Here is a 19,101-nt window from a genome sequence, read left to right on the forward strand (position 1 = left end):
AGTGTTTTTCTAGCATTTTTACACATTCTAAAGACTGGGTAAAAAAATGCATTAAAAAACGCATACAAAAAATGACAGTATTTTATGCAGCATTTCTGCTGCCAACACTCCAGTAATTCTGCTGAAAATACCCTTTAAGGGTAATTGCACACATTAAGTATGTCCACTGCTCGGACAACCCCAACTCAATCATGATATTTCCCCCATGTAAAATAATAATAGCTTAAAGGGAACCTGTCAGCAGTTTTGGCCAATATAAAACAGCCGTTGCCTTTCAGGACTTATCTCCAACATTCTATCATGCTGTAAATAAGCCCCTATGCGGCCTGAAAGATAAGAAACATAACTTTTATTATACTCACCCGGGGGGGGGGGCGGTCCGGTGTGGTCCGGTCCCACGTGTTTCACAGGTCCTGGGCCGGCACCTCCCATCTTCTTGCAATGCTGCCCTTCTGCTTGCCTCATCACTCCCGGCATTCCCCACCCAACCTCCAACCAGCAGGTGCTATATTAGAGAGCGATGCCCTCCACATCATTACTTGAGCTTAGGTTCTAGTTTACTGTTGGCATCTCGGTCCCAGTCAAGGTGTTGGTTGTTTATCTATCCCGTTACTCACCCAGCTTGTCTACTGTCCTCTCTGATCTCTCCGCTCCTGACCTCCGCTGCGTATCCTGAACCTGTGCTGTCTGCCCCTAATCCGGACTGTCTGACTACAGTTCTTTCTCGCCCCTTCTATACCTCGTATACGTGCTCTGACCCATGAGGCAGCTGCTGCATGTCCCCGGACATTGCCCTGGAGTAGCACCTGGTGGCTATCCGGTGGCCAAAGCCTATTCTCCCTATCAGAGGCACTAGTGAAGACAAGGTTGTGACTTAGTTACACCCCTCCAGGGTAAATCCGGTCAGTGGAGCAGTGGATCAACACCTACCAGCGTTTTAATAGCATTATATAGCCGATAATACCACTCTCTAGGTCAGGTGGCTGCCAGCCAGCCACTGCAAAGGCAATGCTATACAGAGAGGCTGCATACAATAGCCTTAAAGGGAATCTATCACCCGGTTTTGCTACCTCCTCTGAGAGCAGCATAATATAGGAAAAGAGACCATGAATCCAGTGACGTGTCACTTTGTGGCACAACTGCTTCACCCAGTAAACTATCAGGGTTTTTAGATGTAGACTAAAGCAGAGCTCAGAAAGCTGACAGTGAGTAGCTTTTCAGAAGGTGGGGCATGGTTGGACCAGGACTTGGGTGTACTGTCATCCAAGCAGTGATAACCTCCTGGTGATAAAACCTTCATTGTATCTCAACAACAGCACAGAGTCTAATCAATGTCACATCGGTGAAATCAGAGTCTCAGCCCCAACATCATGCTGTCTTCAGATTACATAGCAAAAACCTGCTGACGGACTCCCTTTAATGGTACAGTGCCTTATACCCGTGTCAGCCCTGTTAAAGATGCAGCTCCACAATGCTCCTATCTCAGGTGTAAGCGTCTCTTCCATGGACTCTTGAGCAAAATCTCATCTATGACCTCACCTGGGTCAGTAACGCCTGTACGTGACATTTTTGCATTCCTTTTAAGTTATAGAAACTTTTTTTTGTAATCATGGAAGTCGGCTCTAAGTACAACATTAGGGGATGTGCACGCGGCATCTTTTAGAGGCGCCACGTTGTGTTACAGGGAAAAGCTTCAGGAACTCTCAGGCGGTGTTTCTCCTGAAGCTTCTTCATTGGTACCTCAGAGTATGTGCCCACGATCAGGAACTGCTGCGGGTTTGGCGCTGCGTACTTCTGCAGCGTCCAACCCGCAGCGACCATCTGTTTTCACCAGTCTTTCCCTGCTGTACATGACATTACTGCAGATAATTCCAGGCCTGAGCCGTCTCATGATTCATCCCTGCTGAGCCAGTGATTGGCTATAGCAGTCACATGCACGGCACATCATCAGGCAGGGTCTACCGGTGACATTTTCAATTGGGTAATGGTTAATTTTTTATTTTGTTTCTTGAAAATCCTCTTTAAGTATAATTTAATGATTTATTATTTTTATACACTAGCAAAAAAAACCCCAAACATTTTGAGGTCTTTTTTTTTATTAAGGAGAGCAGTTTTCTAGCTTAATTATTACAAAATGTTTGCCTTTTCTGGTTTTATGTCAGTCTTGGCCAGCACTGCAAACTTTGTAAAAAGATGGTGGCGCTCAGTCTTTGGGGTAGAGGGAATGGCTAAGTGCACCCGACAAATTCATCCCAATATCTGCCATAAGTGGTTTGTGATGCCAGGCATGCAGTAAAGCCCCTGACTAGAGTACATTTCTTATGACGTGCGCAGTGGCTAAAAGATGCGCCAAACTTCCTAAGAGGCCTCCCCTTTTTAATGACTCCGGTGCACGCAGCATAATGCCATCCTTGATGAATCCGGCCCAATACGTCCGTTCTTCATTCTACATACTCTCCGGTCATGTGATCACCGGGGAGCGGCTGCATCCCGTCAGGTCCTGTCTACATGGCGCTAATGTACGAGGTGATTGAAGACACAGAGCTTCCACCTTCTCTCGGGAGCCTCGGACTTTCATTGATTGCCTGATCCATGATTTGTTTCTGAGACTCTATAATAAGGTGGCAGCACAAAATAACCCTCCGGGGATTGTCTCTTCTCCAAGTGCTAAAACACAACACTTTATAATGAAATTATTTGATTGTAATCCACATCATGAATAATCGACACGGTTAGGCTTGGGTGGCCAAGGCAAGTCCATCTTTATTGGCGTCTCTCCCCTCTGGCTGTTAGAGGGGTCTCGCCAGCTGCAGACTCCCCTCCATAATGTCCTTATGAGATACCTTCTTCAAATACTTCATTAGGTAACATAATAAAGCCTTTCCATCAAAATATATTTATTTTTTCCTAAATAATAAAAATATTCTGGTAAAGGTTATTAAAAAAAAAAAGAATGGCTAACTCTTACTTTGTGTAGAAACACCTACACTTCTATCTGTTGCGTGCATTTAGTTAATAGTTGTTCAAGGCAGCCAATTCAGTGCTGCAGAGTCGGTGTGTGACCTCCATTAGTGAGCTGAGCTGATGCAATCCTGTATTAATCTAGACTAATGTAGTACCATATTAGAAATGATATCTGGCGCCACTACTGTGGCGTTATTTATTCCCATGGCTCACTGACACTTAGCAGTCCACCAGAGCTGGCACAGTAGCAATGCTTTGAGACAGGACTCCATAGCATTCAGTATACAAATAGCCTCTTCAGAGAGGAAGATCTCTGGCGCCACCTATTGTAGGAAGCAATCCTACAAGTCAATATCGACCCTTTAACAAGCTTTGCCACGCGATTTAGGATAAGAAGTCAAACCAGAAACTCCATTTACAGACACGTATTCTAGGGTGTTGTCCCTCATGAGTGTAAAGCAGGAGATCTGATATGGCTAGATGAGAGGCCCCTGAGTCAGGGTCTAAAGCCCCCGTCACACACAGCGAGATCGCTGCTGAGTCACAAGTTTTGTGACGCAACAGCGATCTCACCAGCAATCTCGCTGTGTGTGACAGGTATCAGCGACCGCCCCCCCCACGGGTATCGCTGATCGCTCTGGAAAGCCCTGGACTTTTTTTGATCGTTGGTCTCCCGCTGGCCAGCACGCATCGCTGCGTGTGGCAGGCGGGAGACCAGTGATCAGCGTGCTGGGAGCTGTTATCCAAGGTAAACTGGGTTTCTAAGCGCCGTGTGGCGCTTAGAAACCCACTGTTTACCTTGGTTACCAGCTCCCTGCACCAGTGCGCTGGTATCTAAGGTACACAGCGGGTAACTAAGCGATGTGCGCACTTGTTACCGGCGTCGTCGCTGTCCTGATCGCTGCTGAGATCTGCCTGTTTGGCGACACACCAGCAATCCTAACAAGGTCATATCGTTGTCGGGATCGCTGGTGCGTCGCTATGTGTGACGGGACCCTCAGGGGGAACATTTCTCCTTGTGGAGAGTGCCAAACCGGTGTAAGGAGACTTCTAGTCCATGCCATGCTCCTCAGGGAATCTAGATATGCAAATAGCCTCTTCAGAGAGGAAGAGGACTTGATCTCAGTATCAAGAGATCACCTGTTGGTTGTATTGTAAAAAGTCAATAATGACTTTTAGGATTCCTACATCCAATGGGTGGCACCAGAGATCAAGTCCTCTTCCTTGTGAAGAGATTCTTTACATATTTATATTCCTAGAGCAGCACTTTGTGGCCTATAAGTTTCCTTAATCCATCTTCACTAGGAGAAACGTTCTTCCTTAGATCCTCAGTCAGAGATCTCATCTAACCATATCAGTTACAGTAAGGCTGTGTTCACACACAGCATTTTTTTGGCGGATTTTCCAATAAAACCGCTAAAAATAAGCTTCCCATTCATTTCTATGCATTTTGCACTTTTTGCGCATACTGATGCGTTTTTTCCGCGAAAAAACCAAAAACGCAGCATGCTCATTAATTTCGCGGATTTTTCCGCATTTCTGGCTATTTCTATGCATATTGAAAATGTGCGGAAAAAAACGCATAAAAACCGCGCGGAAAATACACGGTTTCTGGGAAGGGAGTCAGGTTTTCCAGCAGAAATTTTCTGCTACGTGTGCACTTAGCCTAACTCATTCTAGAGCTGCATAAATTAACAGAGGAAATTGTGCACATTTGTTAATTATATCCAATTGCAAAAAATCATTATTTTTATCCCAAATTACATGCATTTAAGTAAAAAGAATGCCATGAAAGGTGTCTGTCCTTTTACATGTGAAGACCACTTATGGGTAGATACTCTTAGGCTAAGTGCACACACTGCGGATTGGTCTGCAGATTTTTTATCTAATGACCTGCGGTTCTACCTACGGATTGGCCTGCAGTTTTCCCTGCGGTTTATCATCTCTACAATGGAGGAGATGGTAAACCGCAGCAGAATCCGCAGAAAAGAAGTGACATGTCCTTTCTTTCTGCAGATTTAAAACTGCAACTTTTCCGCAGTTAAAAATCCGCAGCATGTGCACAGCAGATTGTAAATCACATAGGATGACATGCTACTGTACACTGTCTGCAGAACTGCTGCGGCCAAAACCGCAGCAGAACCGCAGCAAAAACCGCAGCGTGTGCACATAGCCTGACCTCACACACGTCTTCTGTGGTGGTTTGTGTTATTGCCCGGTGAAGCTTGCCTAACAAACCTCCAGCAGGTAAAGTGTTACTGACTTTTAATGTTGTAAAATGGGTTCAAATTTTATCTCCCTTGCATAAATCTAAAGGACAAAGGGCATCCATGGACAAGATATCATGTCATTGTGTGAACTGTTAATCCTGATTGTTCCAGGAGACATAGTAAATGATTTATGAGACCCTTTTACTTCACACTTCACCTTCACACTTGTGCCATTTTCCCTGTCCTTCCCCTTTTCTTTCAATAGGGGGCACACCCGCCACACTGATTGTAGGGACAGAAATCTGTGCAGGGGGTGCAAGAGAAATACTTCATAGTACTTCATAGAGAGGCTGGTCCCATAAAAGGTGTGAATGGTTCCCTGGATAGGTGTAAAAGGAGGCACAAAACAGTGATTTGGAAAGGTCATGCCCCCTATTCCTTATCAGTAGATCGGAGTTTTTTCCTTTAGGGACATTTGAATTAAAAACATATTCTGTGTAATATTTTATGCTAATCTTTATTTAAAAGGAGTGTATTACGTTATTAAAATCTAAATAGTCATTCTTTATAGCCGCTCTCTTCTAACTAATAGTGCTAGAGTCCAAAGTGGAAGATTTTGCTATGACTTCTGTATACTGTAATGGGGCGTATGGTAAGGGATGGCCCAGGTGACACAATCCCAATGAAACGTAGTAAGAATTAAAGGGTGCACTTTATTATAAAGTCACAAACCGCATTATACTCTCCTTCCCCTAGTCCACCGGCCTGTCTCAGCCATTGCTCCCGGTGTCTGTCATTGGCTACGGCATTGACATCATGTCAACAGCGCAGCAATCAGTCAATACACTGTGGATGTGAGGTCAATGCCGCAGCCACTGCTCAGCACCGGGAGCAGTAGCAGAGACTCGCCAGCAGACCTAGAGAAGGCAAGTACAGCTTGGTTTGTTGTTTTTATGATAACCTGCAGCCATTGACATTCATTTAGTGACAGGGAGCAACCCTTTTAAAGGCTATGGACACCTTTGACATTGGAAAAAAAGATTTTTACTTGCGTTAGTTGTTACGTTCAGTTAACCTAATTGCAATAAGTTTCAGTCTGCAGTCTTTCCCTCATTCATTTTCAGACCCCCTTGTATGCAGTTTGCAGCTGTAACCTAGCATCAGATTTTTTTTTCTTGTGACAGTCACTCCCAGTAATATAGGCTGGATGTGAGGTCTGTGTGTATCCAGAGCTTTCTTCACTGCTCATATATCAGCACAGCTTCTATTCTGCACTTATTCTCTCCAAGTGCTTTCCTCCTTATATACAGCCCATTTTCTCTGCCCTCCGTGAGCTATAGATGCTTTCTCTCCACTTTACACTGTGAAGATAAGTCTACTTCCCTCTTTCCTGATAGTTTCTTTAAGACTGAGAGAAAGTACAGAGACAGCAGAGAGAGATAGCAGAACCAAGTAGGAGCTCTGGAGGATTTGTATGTTTTTTTGTAGATCACTTCGCTAAAAAAGAGACTTACCAATGCTCTGCAGCAGCAAAGTGGTGAAAAATTATTAATGAAGACTGTTTAGAAAGTAGCTTAGTTTTTGGAAGGAAATAAACAATGAAAAATAAAATTATGGCCTAAGTTTGGAATGCTTCTTCTAGTAGAAAATAGATCTGTCAGCAATATTGGAATTAATACCGAGGATAGGGATTCTAACACTCTGGTAGCTCTTAGGGCACACACAGGCACTGAGTTTTTGTGTTACGCAGTGTAAGATTTGTTAGGCCGGGTGCCCACGATCCGGCAGTAGCAGCGCTTTTGACACATCGCATGATCGCTACATCCAAAGCGCTGCCGTCTATTGAACACAGATAAATCCGCAGGTGTTCACTGAACTGTGCGGATTTACTGAATTCAGTGTATTCTATTCGTGAAATTTCTCTTGCAGATACTAGTGGCTCCGCAAGAGAAATTGACGTGTTGCAGTCTGGAAAGCACGTCTGTGTCCTCGGGCATCTGAGGACGCATAGTGGGCATGAGATTTCTTGAAATCCCATCCACTATGCTGTAACATCTGGCTGCTGCGGGTTGGACGCTGCATGAATATGCATCGTCAAACCCGCGGCAACTGCGGATCGTGTGCACATACCCTTATACTTCATAAACTTCCACAGCGCTCAAATGAAAAGAACAGCCTTTTTCTGGCACAAGCAAATAACAAACAGTCCTTTCACTGGGTAGTCAAAACGTTTCAAAACAGTCCCACCCATTCACTTTTGATCCACCTCTCAGGCTCTGGCAGAGATTTCCACTATTAACTGTCTTTTCCCCTCTCCAAGCACTACATACACTGTTGTGCTAGCCCAGCTGCTTATTAGACGAGCATCCTCGAGTTGGAATGTATAGGAGCGACTTTTTCCACCCTGTTTCTTTTGGTTGCTCCGTAATCCAGGACCCAAAATCATGCCCACTTAAAAAACAATCCCCTCATTAACCGGTTGTTACTCGTGTACTTAATTGCAGGACTTGCATCAGAGAGGCCAACCACCTCGGTGATACATACCTGCCATACAGTACTTTACCTGATGGTTCCCTACATAAGTTACCAAATAATCAATTCTTCACCAGGTAGGTCAGTAGGGTCCCACCACTTGATCCCCACTAATCAGGAGAATGGAACTTTGCAGATCCCTGTTTGACTGAAGCTGCTGTCAATTACGTGTAGAGGACCATTCATGAGAATGGGGATTGGAGGCTCATAGACCCAGTGCAAACAAGCCAGGGTTCGGTAGGACAGATCCCACTAAACTTGCTCCTGAATCTGTGGCTATGCAGCAGCAAGTTAGAGCCGTCTCTGGGACTTGACTTAGCTTTTCTAGGTCAATGACGTATTTTTGTTTGGTGAGGGCAGTAAACCACTGCTATACACCTGTGATGGTGGCTTGTCTTCCCTGAGAACAAAAAGATCAGGCTTTGTTTGAAGGTCAGTAATTCTCCTTTCTCCCAACCAAATATATTGATGGATAGCTGAAAGGCCCCAATACACCTAAGATAGTGAGCTGGTCCCACCAAAATCGGCAAAGTACTGATGACTGTTGGCTAAAGTGTCTGGGGGCCTTTTAACCCTATGTTGTCCTATCATATGTAATCATGTGGTGTGCTCTGGTAAAATAATTAGCCGGAAAAAAAATGTAATCTTTAGAGTACATATAAAGGGGCCTGTATTGACCTTATCTCTTAATAAAGCATAAAAGTGAACAAAGGTTTGTGAACTGGATTGTGCAGTCGGGAGCTGGCGGGCTCATTGAAGAATACTGACATGTGATTTTGGTCTAGTGTTGCTCTGTCTGGGGAGAAATTCTGATCTTACATTAATAAGTGATTGCAATTTTATCTGCCAGGAGATGTCCTTTGCTTTGTGTGAACTGAACTTAGCAATATTTTTATCTGAAGAAAAAAAAAAATTACAGAAAAAAGATACAGCCTTGCTAACACCAGGTCAGATTACCAATGCACTAGCAGGATGCAGTAGACCTCCTTGATAAAGGCAAGGGAAACACAGGTGCAAAATACTGATCTACAGCCACCCACAAACCTAACAACCAATTCACGGTGGAGGTGGCTATGTAGTATTACATGCACCCAGATGAGGTTTGCATAGTACGCCAGTCACCCAGATACAGGTGTGGCACTGTGTCTGACTTAGAGCGTATTGATGATGCCCATATTGTTGGATCAGGCTGGCTGCCGATCTCTGTATATGGTATTTTTCAGACTATAAGACACACTTCTATCATCCAAAACTTTGGAGGAAAATGTGGGGTGCATTTTTTAGTTCGAATGTGCCGACTGTGGATGGGAGGGGGATTGGGGGAGCCGCCGCGGCCGACGAGCTTGTTACAAGAGATTGGAGCCGACTTCTGCGGCTAACACTTGTGCCCGCTGTTAAAGAAAATGAATATTCACTGCTCCTCACACCCATAGTTCCTCACACATCTATGCACTAAAGCCAGCACCAAGAGGCTATGGGCGCATGGAGCAGTGAATATTCATCTTCTTTAATAGCGGGCAGACGTGATTGCCCAGCTGCTGCAGGCAGCTGGCGGTTGCGGCTTACAGTGTGCCTGCTATTAAACAAGATGAATGTTCACTGCACCACACGATCATAGTCCCGGGCGTGGGGAGCAGTGAGTATTCTGGCAGCTGACCTCTGCATGTAAGCAGCGAATTACATCTCTGCCATTCGCTGCTTACAAGCTGAAATCAGAACAGGACGCTGCGAGGGAGCGCAGGGAAGGTAAGTAGAATGGGTTATGTGTGCAAGTGTGATGGAGCCCATGTATAACAGGATGGGGATGGAAAAGATGAATAATGTGCAAGATAGATACATTACATGAGGTATTGGTCAATATTTTGGCCAAAATAGGTAAGCTCACAACCCATGCCAAGTGACCTCACAATTGCGAGTCCTAATAGTAATATTATAAATGGCTAGAGGGGTCTGCTGCATCCTGCTAGAGCATTGGTAATCTGACCTGGTGATGGTGAGGCTGCATCTTTTTTTTCTGTGATGTTTTTTGACATTATGTTCTATGATAGCTATTTTTACCTGTACTATCAAAGGATGCTGGGAGGTTGGAATGTCCTTCATACAACCCTTAGCAAGGTGAAGAACCTTAAAGCTTATGTTCCCACCTTAAGGACAAATGAGTAGAATGACTGACGTTTCTGTACCTGACCTTGAAGTCTTACACTATTAGCTTTGAAATGCCTGAGTAGGTACAAAGTCCCAAGTAATGGAGTTGTGCAACTATTGTGAGATTTTATGTTTCACTGGAACTGGTAACAGAATGGCACTTATCCAGATTTTTTACAGCCTCAGATAAATCTTTTTATAAATCCCAAAGACTGATCTGTAATCATGTCAGGGGTACAAGTCGCAGAAAGCCCTGACTAAAATAGATATTTCTTTTCATCATTCCCAATCTGATGAACGGACTGACTAGAGGAATAGGGGTGATTAGATAAGCAAGTCTCAGGGCTGGAATAAAATTAACAAAAGTTCATGTTACCCTTCCACCACTGGCCTTCTTAGAGGGGTAGTCCAGTCCAAAGTGTGACTGCAGACTTAACCCCCCCCCCAGCGCATGCACTGTGCATGCATCTAATATCTTCAGGGATAGGGATCTGATACAACAAGGTGGTGCTCAGTATCGATATGACATATTCATCTATTTATCATAAGATAATAGATATACTGGCACTCACCATCTAGCTGTCATCTTATGTATTCATGCATGTCCATAAAACATAGTCACGGGTAGGAATTCTAGTAGGCTGGATTTAAAAATACTATTTTAAATACCCATTTAGGCATTCCATAGGGACCTCGACCACAAAACCCGATACATTGTTTGCATTTGTTGAGTTTCTGTTTTGTTTGCTCCAAACTAGCTTAATAGTTTTTAAGGTTGACTGTAGACATAAGTCCATCGAGTTTAACCTATGTTGATCCAGAGGAAGGCAAAAACCCCATGGGGCAGACACTAATAGCTTCTTATTAGCAGAAAAATTTGTTTGGGACCACGAATGGCCACAGACTAATTCACTGGCTCAACGCCCCATCACAGAATCAGATGGCCATAACCTGTAAAATATTATATTTTTCAAGAAAGGCATCCAGACCTTTCTTGCGTTTTACTAGTGAATGAGCCATTGCAACATACAGTAATACGGCAGAGAGTTCCATAGTCTCACTGCTCTCACTGTAAAGAATCTGTCTGTGATTACGATGAAACCTTCTTTCCTCTTGTCCCTATTGTAGGCCTAGGTGTAAAAATATCATTAGAAAGATCTCTGTGTTGCCCTCTCATGTATTTGTTCATTGTAATAAGATTGCCCACTAAACCTTTGTTTTTTTTAAACTGAATAACCCCAAATTTAATAACCATCTTGGTATGGCAGTCCATCCATTCCCTTAATAACCTGTCGCTCTTCTCTGCACCCTCTCTTGTTTAGCCATGTCCTTCTTATACATCGGAGACCAAAATTATACACAGTATTCTAAATGTGGCCGCACTAGTGACTTGTAAAGAGACATAACTATGTTCTCCTCATGATGAGCATCTATGCCTCTTTTCGTACTCACAGTTGTTACAGTGGGTACGGAAAGTATTCAGACCCCTTTAAATTTTTCACTCTTTGTTTCATTGCAGCTATTTGGTAAATTCAAAAAAGTTCATTTTTTTCTCATTAATGTACACTCTGCACAACATCTTGAATGAAAAAAACAAATGTAGAAATTTTGCAAATTTATTAAAAAAGAAAATCTGAAATATCACATGGTCATACAGTGCCTTGCAAAAGTATTCGCCCCCCCTGGAACTTTTCAACCTTTTCCCACATATCATGCTTCAAACATAAAGATACCAAATGTAAATTTTTGGTGAAGAATCAACAACAAGTGGGACACAATTGTGAAGTTGAACGAAATTTATTGGTTATTTTAAATTTTTGTGGAAATTCAAAAACTGAAAAGTGGGGCGTGCAATATTATTTGGTCCCTTTAACTCAATACTTTGTTGCGCCACCTTTTGCTGCGATTACAGCTGCAAGTCGCTTGGGGTATGTCTCTATCAGTTTTGTACATCGAGAGACTGAAATTCTTGCCCATTCTTCCTTGGCAAACAGCTCGAGCTCAGTGAGGTTTGATGGAGATCGTTTGTGAACAGCAGTTTTCAGCTCTTTCCATAGATTCTCGATTGGATTCAGGTCTGGACTTTGACTGGCCATTCTAACACCTGGATACGTTAATTTGTGAACCATTCCACTGTAGATTTTGCTTTATGTTTGGGATCATTGTGTTGTTGGAAGACAAATCTCCGTCTCAGTCTCAGGTCTTTTGCAGACTCCAACAGGTTTTCTTCAAGAATGGTCCTGTATTTGGCTCCATCCATCTTCCCATCAATTTTAACCATCTTCCCTGTTCCTGCTGAAGAAAAGCAGGCCCAAACCATGATGCTGCCACCACTATGTTTGACAGTGGGGATGGTGTGTTCAGGGTGATGAGCTGTGTTGCCTTAACGCCAAACATATCGTTTTGCATTGTTGCCAAAAAGTTCGATTTTGGTTTCATCTGACCAGAGCACCTTCTTTCACTTGTTTGGTGTGTCTCCCAGGTGGCTTGTTGCAAACTTTTAACGACACTTTTTATGGATATCTTTGAGAAATGGCTTTCTTCTTGCCACTCTTCCATAAAGACCAGATTTGTGCAGTGTACGATTGATTGTTGTCCTATGGACAGACTGTCCCATTTCAGCTGTAGCTCTCTGCAGTTCATCCAGAGTGATCATGGGCCTCTTGGCTGCATCTCTGATCAGTCTTCTCTTTGTTTGAGATGAAAGTTTAGAGGGACAGCCGGGTCTTGGTAGATTTGCAGTGGTATGATACTCCTTTCATTTCAATATGATCGCTTGCACAGTGCTCCTTGGGATATGTAAAGTTTTGGAAATCATTTTGTATCCAAATCCGGCTTTAAACTTCTCCACAACAGTATAACGGACCTGCCTGTTGTGTTCCTTGGTCTTCATAATGCTCTCTGTGCTTCAAACAGAACCCTGAGACTATCACAGAGCAGGTGCCTTTATACGGAGACTTGATTACACACAGGTGGATTATATTTATCATCATTAGTCATTTAGGACAACATTGGATCATTGAGAGATCCATAATGAACATCTCGATTGAGTTTGCTGCACTGAAAGTAAAGGAGCCGAATAATACTGCACGCCCCACTTTTCAGTTTTGAATTTCCACAAAAATTTTGAATAACCAAGAAATTTCGATCAACTTCACAATTGTGTCCCACTTGTTGTTGATTCTTCACCAAAAATTTACATTTGGTATCGTTATGTTTGAAGCATGATATGTGGGAAAAGGTTGAAAAGTTCCAGGGGGCCGAATACTTTCGCAAGGCACTGTAAGTATTCAGATTCTTTGCTCAGACACTCATATTTAAGTCACATGCTGTCCATTTTCTTGTGATCCTCCTTGAGATGGTTCTGCTCCTTCATTGGAGTCCAGCTGTGTTTAATTAAACTGATTGGACTTGATTTGTAAAGGCAATCACCTGTTTATGTAAGACCTCACAGCTCACGGTGCATGTCAGACCAAATGAGAATCATGAGGTCAAAGGAACTGGCTAAGGAGCTCAGAGACAGAATTGTGGCAAGGCACACATCTGGTCAAGGTTACAAAACAATTTCTGCAGTACTCAAGGTTCCTAAGAGCACAGTGGCCTCCATAGTCCTTAAATGGAAGAAGTTTTGGACCACCAGAAGCATTCCTAGACCTGGCTGTCCAGCCCAACTGAGCAATCATGGGAGAAGAGCCGTGGTGAGATAGGTAAAGAAGAACCCGAAGATCACTGTGGCTGCGCTCCACAGATGCAGTAGGGAGGTGGGAGAAAGTTCTACAAAGTCAACTATCACTGCAGCCCTCCACCAGTCGGGCCTTTATGGCAGAGTGGCCCAAAGGAAGCCTCTCCTCAGTGCCAGACCTATGAAAGCCTGCATAGAGTTTGCTTAAAAAAAACACATGAAGGACTCCCAGACTAAGATTCTCTGGTCTGATGAGCTAAAACTTTTTGGTGATAATTCTAAGCGGTATGTGTGGAGAAAACCAGGTACTTCTCATCACCTGCCCAATACAATCTCAACAGTGAAAAATGGTGGTGGCAGCATCATGCTATGGGGATATCCCGGATGAAAACCTCTTCCAGAGTGCTCTGGACCTCAGACTTGGCGGAAGGTTTACCTTCCAACAAGACAATGACCCTAAGCGCACAGCTAAAATAACAAAGAACTGGCTTCAGAACAACTCTGTGACCATTTTTGACTGGCCCAGCCAGAGCCCTGACCTAAACCCAATTGAGAATCTCTGGAGAGACCTGAAAATGGCTGTCCACCAACGTTCACCATCCATCCTGATGTAACTGGAGAGGATCTGCAAGGAAGAATGGCAGAGGATCCCAAATCCAGATTTAAAACTTATTGCATCAACTCCCAAGAAGACTTATGGCTGTCCTAGCTCAAAAGGGTGCTTCTACTCAATACTGAGCAAAGGGTCTGAGTACTTATGACCATGTGATATCTCAGTTTTTCTTGAAAAATTTAAAAATTTTGTGAAAAAGTGAAAAATTTAAAAGGGTCTGAATACTTTCCGTGCCTACCAGGGCTGTGGAGTCGGAAAGCCAAGCCTGCGACTCCGACTCCTCAATTTCCCTTACACTGACTCCGACTCCACGACTCCGACTCCCACATATATTGTTTATATTTAAGTGAAAAATGTATTGTAGTACAATGTGAACATCAGACATTTAGGCTATGTGCCCACGTTGCGTGTTAAAACGCACACTGAAAACCGGACTCCTTCCCAGAAATCGCGCGTTTTTTTCCGTGCGATTTCACCGCGATTATGTTCGTGATTTTGCCGCGATTTTCGTGTGCGGTATTCAAGCACTTTCCAAGCAATTTGAAGCATCGCTTGAAAGTGATTGACAGGTTGGTCACACTCGTCAAACATAGTGTTTGACAAGTGTGAGCAGCTTTTTACTATTGAGGCCGCCAATGCGGCCTCAATAGTAAAAGATAAAATGTTAAAAATGCTAAAAAATAAAAAATCGGGGTATATTTACCTTCCGACGTCCTGCGCTGCCATCCCGGGCCTCAGCATTCCCAGCGATGCCTTGCGAGACCTGTGATGATGTTGGTCTCGCGTTACTATAGCGATCTCGCGAGACCACGTCATCACTGGACCTTGCCGCAAGGCAATACTGGGAATGCTTAGGCCGGGAATGCAGCGCAGGACGTCGGAAGGTAAATATACCCCAATTTTTTATTTTTTATTCTTTTTTTTTTTTTACAGGGGTATGGTACCCAGGGCCTGGAGGACAGTCTCCTCTCCTCCACACCGTGGGTACCAACCGCACATGAGACGCTTAACTTCCCGCATGGTGGGCATAGCCACATGCGGGAAGTAAGCGATTCTCATGCATTCCTATGGGTGCGGAATCATGACAATTCTTTGCGATTCCGCACAAAAGAATGATCATGCTGCGATTTTTTCCGCGATGCGATTCCGCCGCGGAAAAAAGCGCAGCATTAGCACAGCATGTGCGGAATGCCATAGGAATGCATGGGGGGCGGTCTGTACACGATTTTTAAACGTTTTCGCGCCGAAAATCGCGGCAAAAACACTTAAAAATCGCATCGCGGGCACACAGCCTTAATCATTTTATGATACAATAATCAAGATATTTAGATAGAACATAATATATATTTATTGGAATACAACTTTAGAATACAAAAAAACTGTAATAAATTGTAATATGTAAATATGTAATACACTATGTAATATCGAATATATATATATATACACTAACTGTGGTTAGTTATAGCAAATTATAATTATCCTCCATCCCATAGGCCCGTGCCCATATGCCCGTCATACATATCCTCCATCCCATAGGCCCGTACCCATATACCCATCATACATCCCATAGTCGAGTGCCCATATACCCATCACACATCCTCCATCCCATAGTCCCATGCCCATATACCCATCACACATCCTCCATCCCATAGGCCCGTGCCCATATACCCATCATACATATTCGCCATCCCATAGTCGAGTGCCCATATACCCATCACACATCCCTCATAATGGTTGCCATGGCGACGCTGATTCATCATAGGTTGCAAGCCCCGCCGCTCATTATGATGTCATAATGGTTGACCATGGGATGGAGGATGTGTGATGGGTATATGGGCACTGGACTATGGCATGGAGGATATGTATGACGGGTATATGGGCACGGGACTATGGGATGGCGGATATGTATGATGGGAATATGGGCACGGGACTATGGGATGGAGGATATGTATGATGGGTATATGGGCATGGGACTATGAGATGAAGGATGTGTGATGGGTATATGGGCACTCGACTATGGGATGGCGAATATTTATGATGGGTATATGGGCATGGGACTATGGGATGGAGAATATGTATGATGGGTATATGGGCATGGGACTATGGGATGGAGGATGTGTGATGGGTATATGGGCACTCGACTATGGGATGGAAGATGTGTATGATGGGTATATGGGCACGGGCCTATGGTATGGTGGATATGTATGATGGGTATATGGGTACGGGCCTCTGGGATTGTGGATATGTCCTCTGGGACCGATGGTATGGTGCAGCAAAGATGTAATAGCTCTCCACAGGCAGAGCTGTAGTCCCAGGGCAGTAGTAGTAGATGGTGTAGTGTTAGGCACAGAGATGTATCAGTGCTGAGTAGGTTGGCGCAGGAAGAAGGCAATGACACAGCTGAATGCAGTTCCGATACTTTACTCACGTTTCTGTCATAGACAGATACCCGCTTCAGTGCCGCGTCCTCCAGGTCAGGGGCTCAGCCAACTCCCAGGCAGATGGAATACACCCTTCCAGCACTCCCTTCCGTGTGCTTCTTCTGAATGTCTCCTTTCTAGCTCTAATCTGAAGTACTTGTAGTTATGAATTACACTCACGTTCCTCTTGCTGTTACTTATAACTCCACTCGCATGACAGGCAGCTGTAGCCTACTTCGGGGACTCCATACCATCATGTCCCGGCTCACACACATTGCTGCTGTGTCTTCGAGTGTTAGGTGGGAATAAAGTGGTCACAACTCCTATTCCTCCGGTTTCTGCTGTAGGATCATTAGTATCACACACAGCCTCGGATACCGGCGCCCGGCTTTGGGAGGGCTCTGCTCTAGCCCTAGTCCTGAGTCTCTCTCCTCCTCATGTTCCGTTCTTATCTACCTTCCTTCTGAACAACTGATGTTTCTCTCTTTCCTTGCTAGCAGCTCCAGCTCACAGGAGGCTGCTGCATATATGTCCTCTCCCTCCTTCCCCCAGTGGGGGAACAGTCTTTCTCCCCCTCTCTGGGGATTCTGACCTAACTTCCTGTCAGCTTTCCCCACTAGTGTTTCTAAGCTCCACCCAGCACCCTTCATGAACCAAAGCAGCTGCCATAAAGGGTGCTCTGCTGTTCCAAGGTGTCTGTGCTGGAGTCTGGTCAGGTGTTACCATCTTACCTGAGGAGTGGGATACTACACCTCAGGAGGAGGTGCAGTACCTTTGTGGCGACTGAACCCTCAGGGGCGCCACGTTTCCTTTTCTGGACCCGCAGGTTTCTGCTATAATATAAAGTGAATATCACCTTCACTTTTCTATTTGCTCCTCATTTTAAGTGTATTTTATATGTGGTTCCCTGTTTGTCTTTTCTTTTCTTTTAGTTCCACTCTGCACATGGAGTTTTGGGTTTCCAGATAGTTTCACCTGATTTATCATTTACTACTTTTCAAAAAGTTTCCAACTTTGGCACAAATGTAATCCAATCCAATCCTGGAACGATTCTATGTAAATCATCATTTTTTTTTTTTTTTTTGCAAAATGTGCATTTGGATTAAAAAGTCAGAAAAACGATTAGGAGCAGAAAAAAAAAGACCATGTTTTACGTTGTTCAAAAGTTATGTGCTACATGTGCCAAGTTCATGATTTTGTACACTAATATAACAAGACAAAAAAGAAAAGGGACAAAAAAAGACCAAATGATGACTCTGGCCCATCACCTTTTCTGTGTGGATCACATCCACGCTCTCCATTGGTCTAAGGTTCATTTCCCCCGAGTTGGCACTACAGGGGGCTGTAACCTCGTGTCCGATTCTCCTGCAGATTACAGCTAATCACTGTGGGACAGCCTGCGATCAGCTTATTTTCCAGGAACAACACTTTCTGTATCTTTTCTCCTTTTTATAGAGTGTAACATAGATCTTGAATCTCTTGTATGTAGAAGTCACCATACATTCATGCTGCCCAAACCACAGGCAGCATGAATCAGAGCCGGGCTGCATGATTGATTTTAGCCAGGTAGATTTTTCTCTGAAATGCTTTACTTTAAAGGTCTGGCTAGAGAACACAACCAGATACAAGATTAGTGTGGCCCTTCCCATGGCCGCTGCAGGTAACTGCCAGGTCTCGCCCTTGCATGTACACAGGGAGAGACCTGTCAATCATCTGTGGCAGCGCTGGGAAGATCCGGCCCAGTGCAGAGCCAGACTAGTCTTTACATTATAAGTTCTTTAAAACACTATGGCGCACAGTCAGACTGATTCATGCTGCCTGCAATTTTGATGGCATGAATCGCCTGACAGGTTCCTTTTAAATAAAGATTAGCTGCTGTTCTCTAAATTATACTTAAAGACGAATAACTATCCTTTTTTTAATAATATAGAAAGTTATGAAACTTTACAAATCACTTTATCAGGGGATTTGTCTTCATTCCTATAAAAAAACAAACATTTAAGGGACTTCCAAACCCCTACTTTCCCTTAGTTTATTTGTCTGCCTTTAGCTGCATTGATATCAGAAAATACTTATTTGGAGTACAGATGATGGCAGTGAGAGGGTCAGCTGTGTACCTGTGTCTCCCTAAGGGCTCACTCACCCTGACATATAACACGGCCGAGTGCTATGTGATGTTTTATCGGATAGTACGTGGACCAATATTATACAATGGGGCAGTGCAGATCTGATTCAGTATGAGAAAACAATCTCCGCATGCTACGAGTTCCTCCGATTATCGGATCATGTGCACCCATACAAGTGTATAAGTGCCTATGAAACATCGGACGGCATTCTGATGTCATCCGAGTGCAGTCCGATGTACGCTCACAGAGACCATGGAGAAGATGAATAAATTAAGTTGTCCATCTTCTCTGCACCTGTGATAAGATTCTCTCATCAGAGTTTGATCTGAGTGACATTAGTATGTTCTGCCCGATTCTCTCACATGAGAATATACAGCAGTGTGAGTGAACGCTAACTCTGAGGACAATC

General features: G+C 43.9%; 1 protein-coding gene across 2 annotated transcripts in view; it reads left to right on the plus strand.

The window, feature by feature from the left end:
- NME7 (NME/NM23 family member 7) overlaps positions 1–19,101 on the plus strand; it is a 238,141-nt gene that overhangs the window by 8,365 nt on the left and 210,675 nt on the right. Inside the window, exon 1 of one of the 2 annotated variants that reach the window (XM_073563789.1) lies at positions 6,009–6,100. The exons of the other annotated variant lie outside the window; for it this stretch is intronic. Within the exon in view, the coding sequence (XP_073419890.1) occupies positions 6,038–6,100 (63 nt within the window). The 5' untranslated portion in view covers positions 6,009–6,037. Of the gene's footprint in view, positions 1–6,008; positions 6,101–19,101 lie in introns of those variants that run through there. 2 annotated transcript variants of the gene reach the window in all.

The sequence above is a fragment of the Dendrobates tinctorius genome, unplaced genomic scaffold, assembly GCF_039654945.1.
Source record: "Dendrobates tinctorius isolate UK_male_01 unplaced genomic scaffold, ASM3965494v1 ptg000398l, whole genome shotgun sequence".
NCBI classification, from domain to species: domain Eukaryota; kingdom Metazoa; phylum Chordata; class Amphibia; order Anura; family Dendrobatidae; genus Dendrobates; species Dendrobates tinctorius.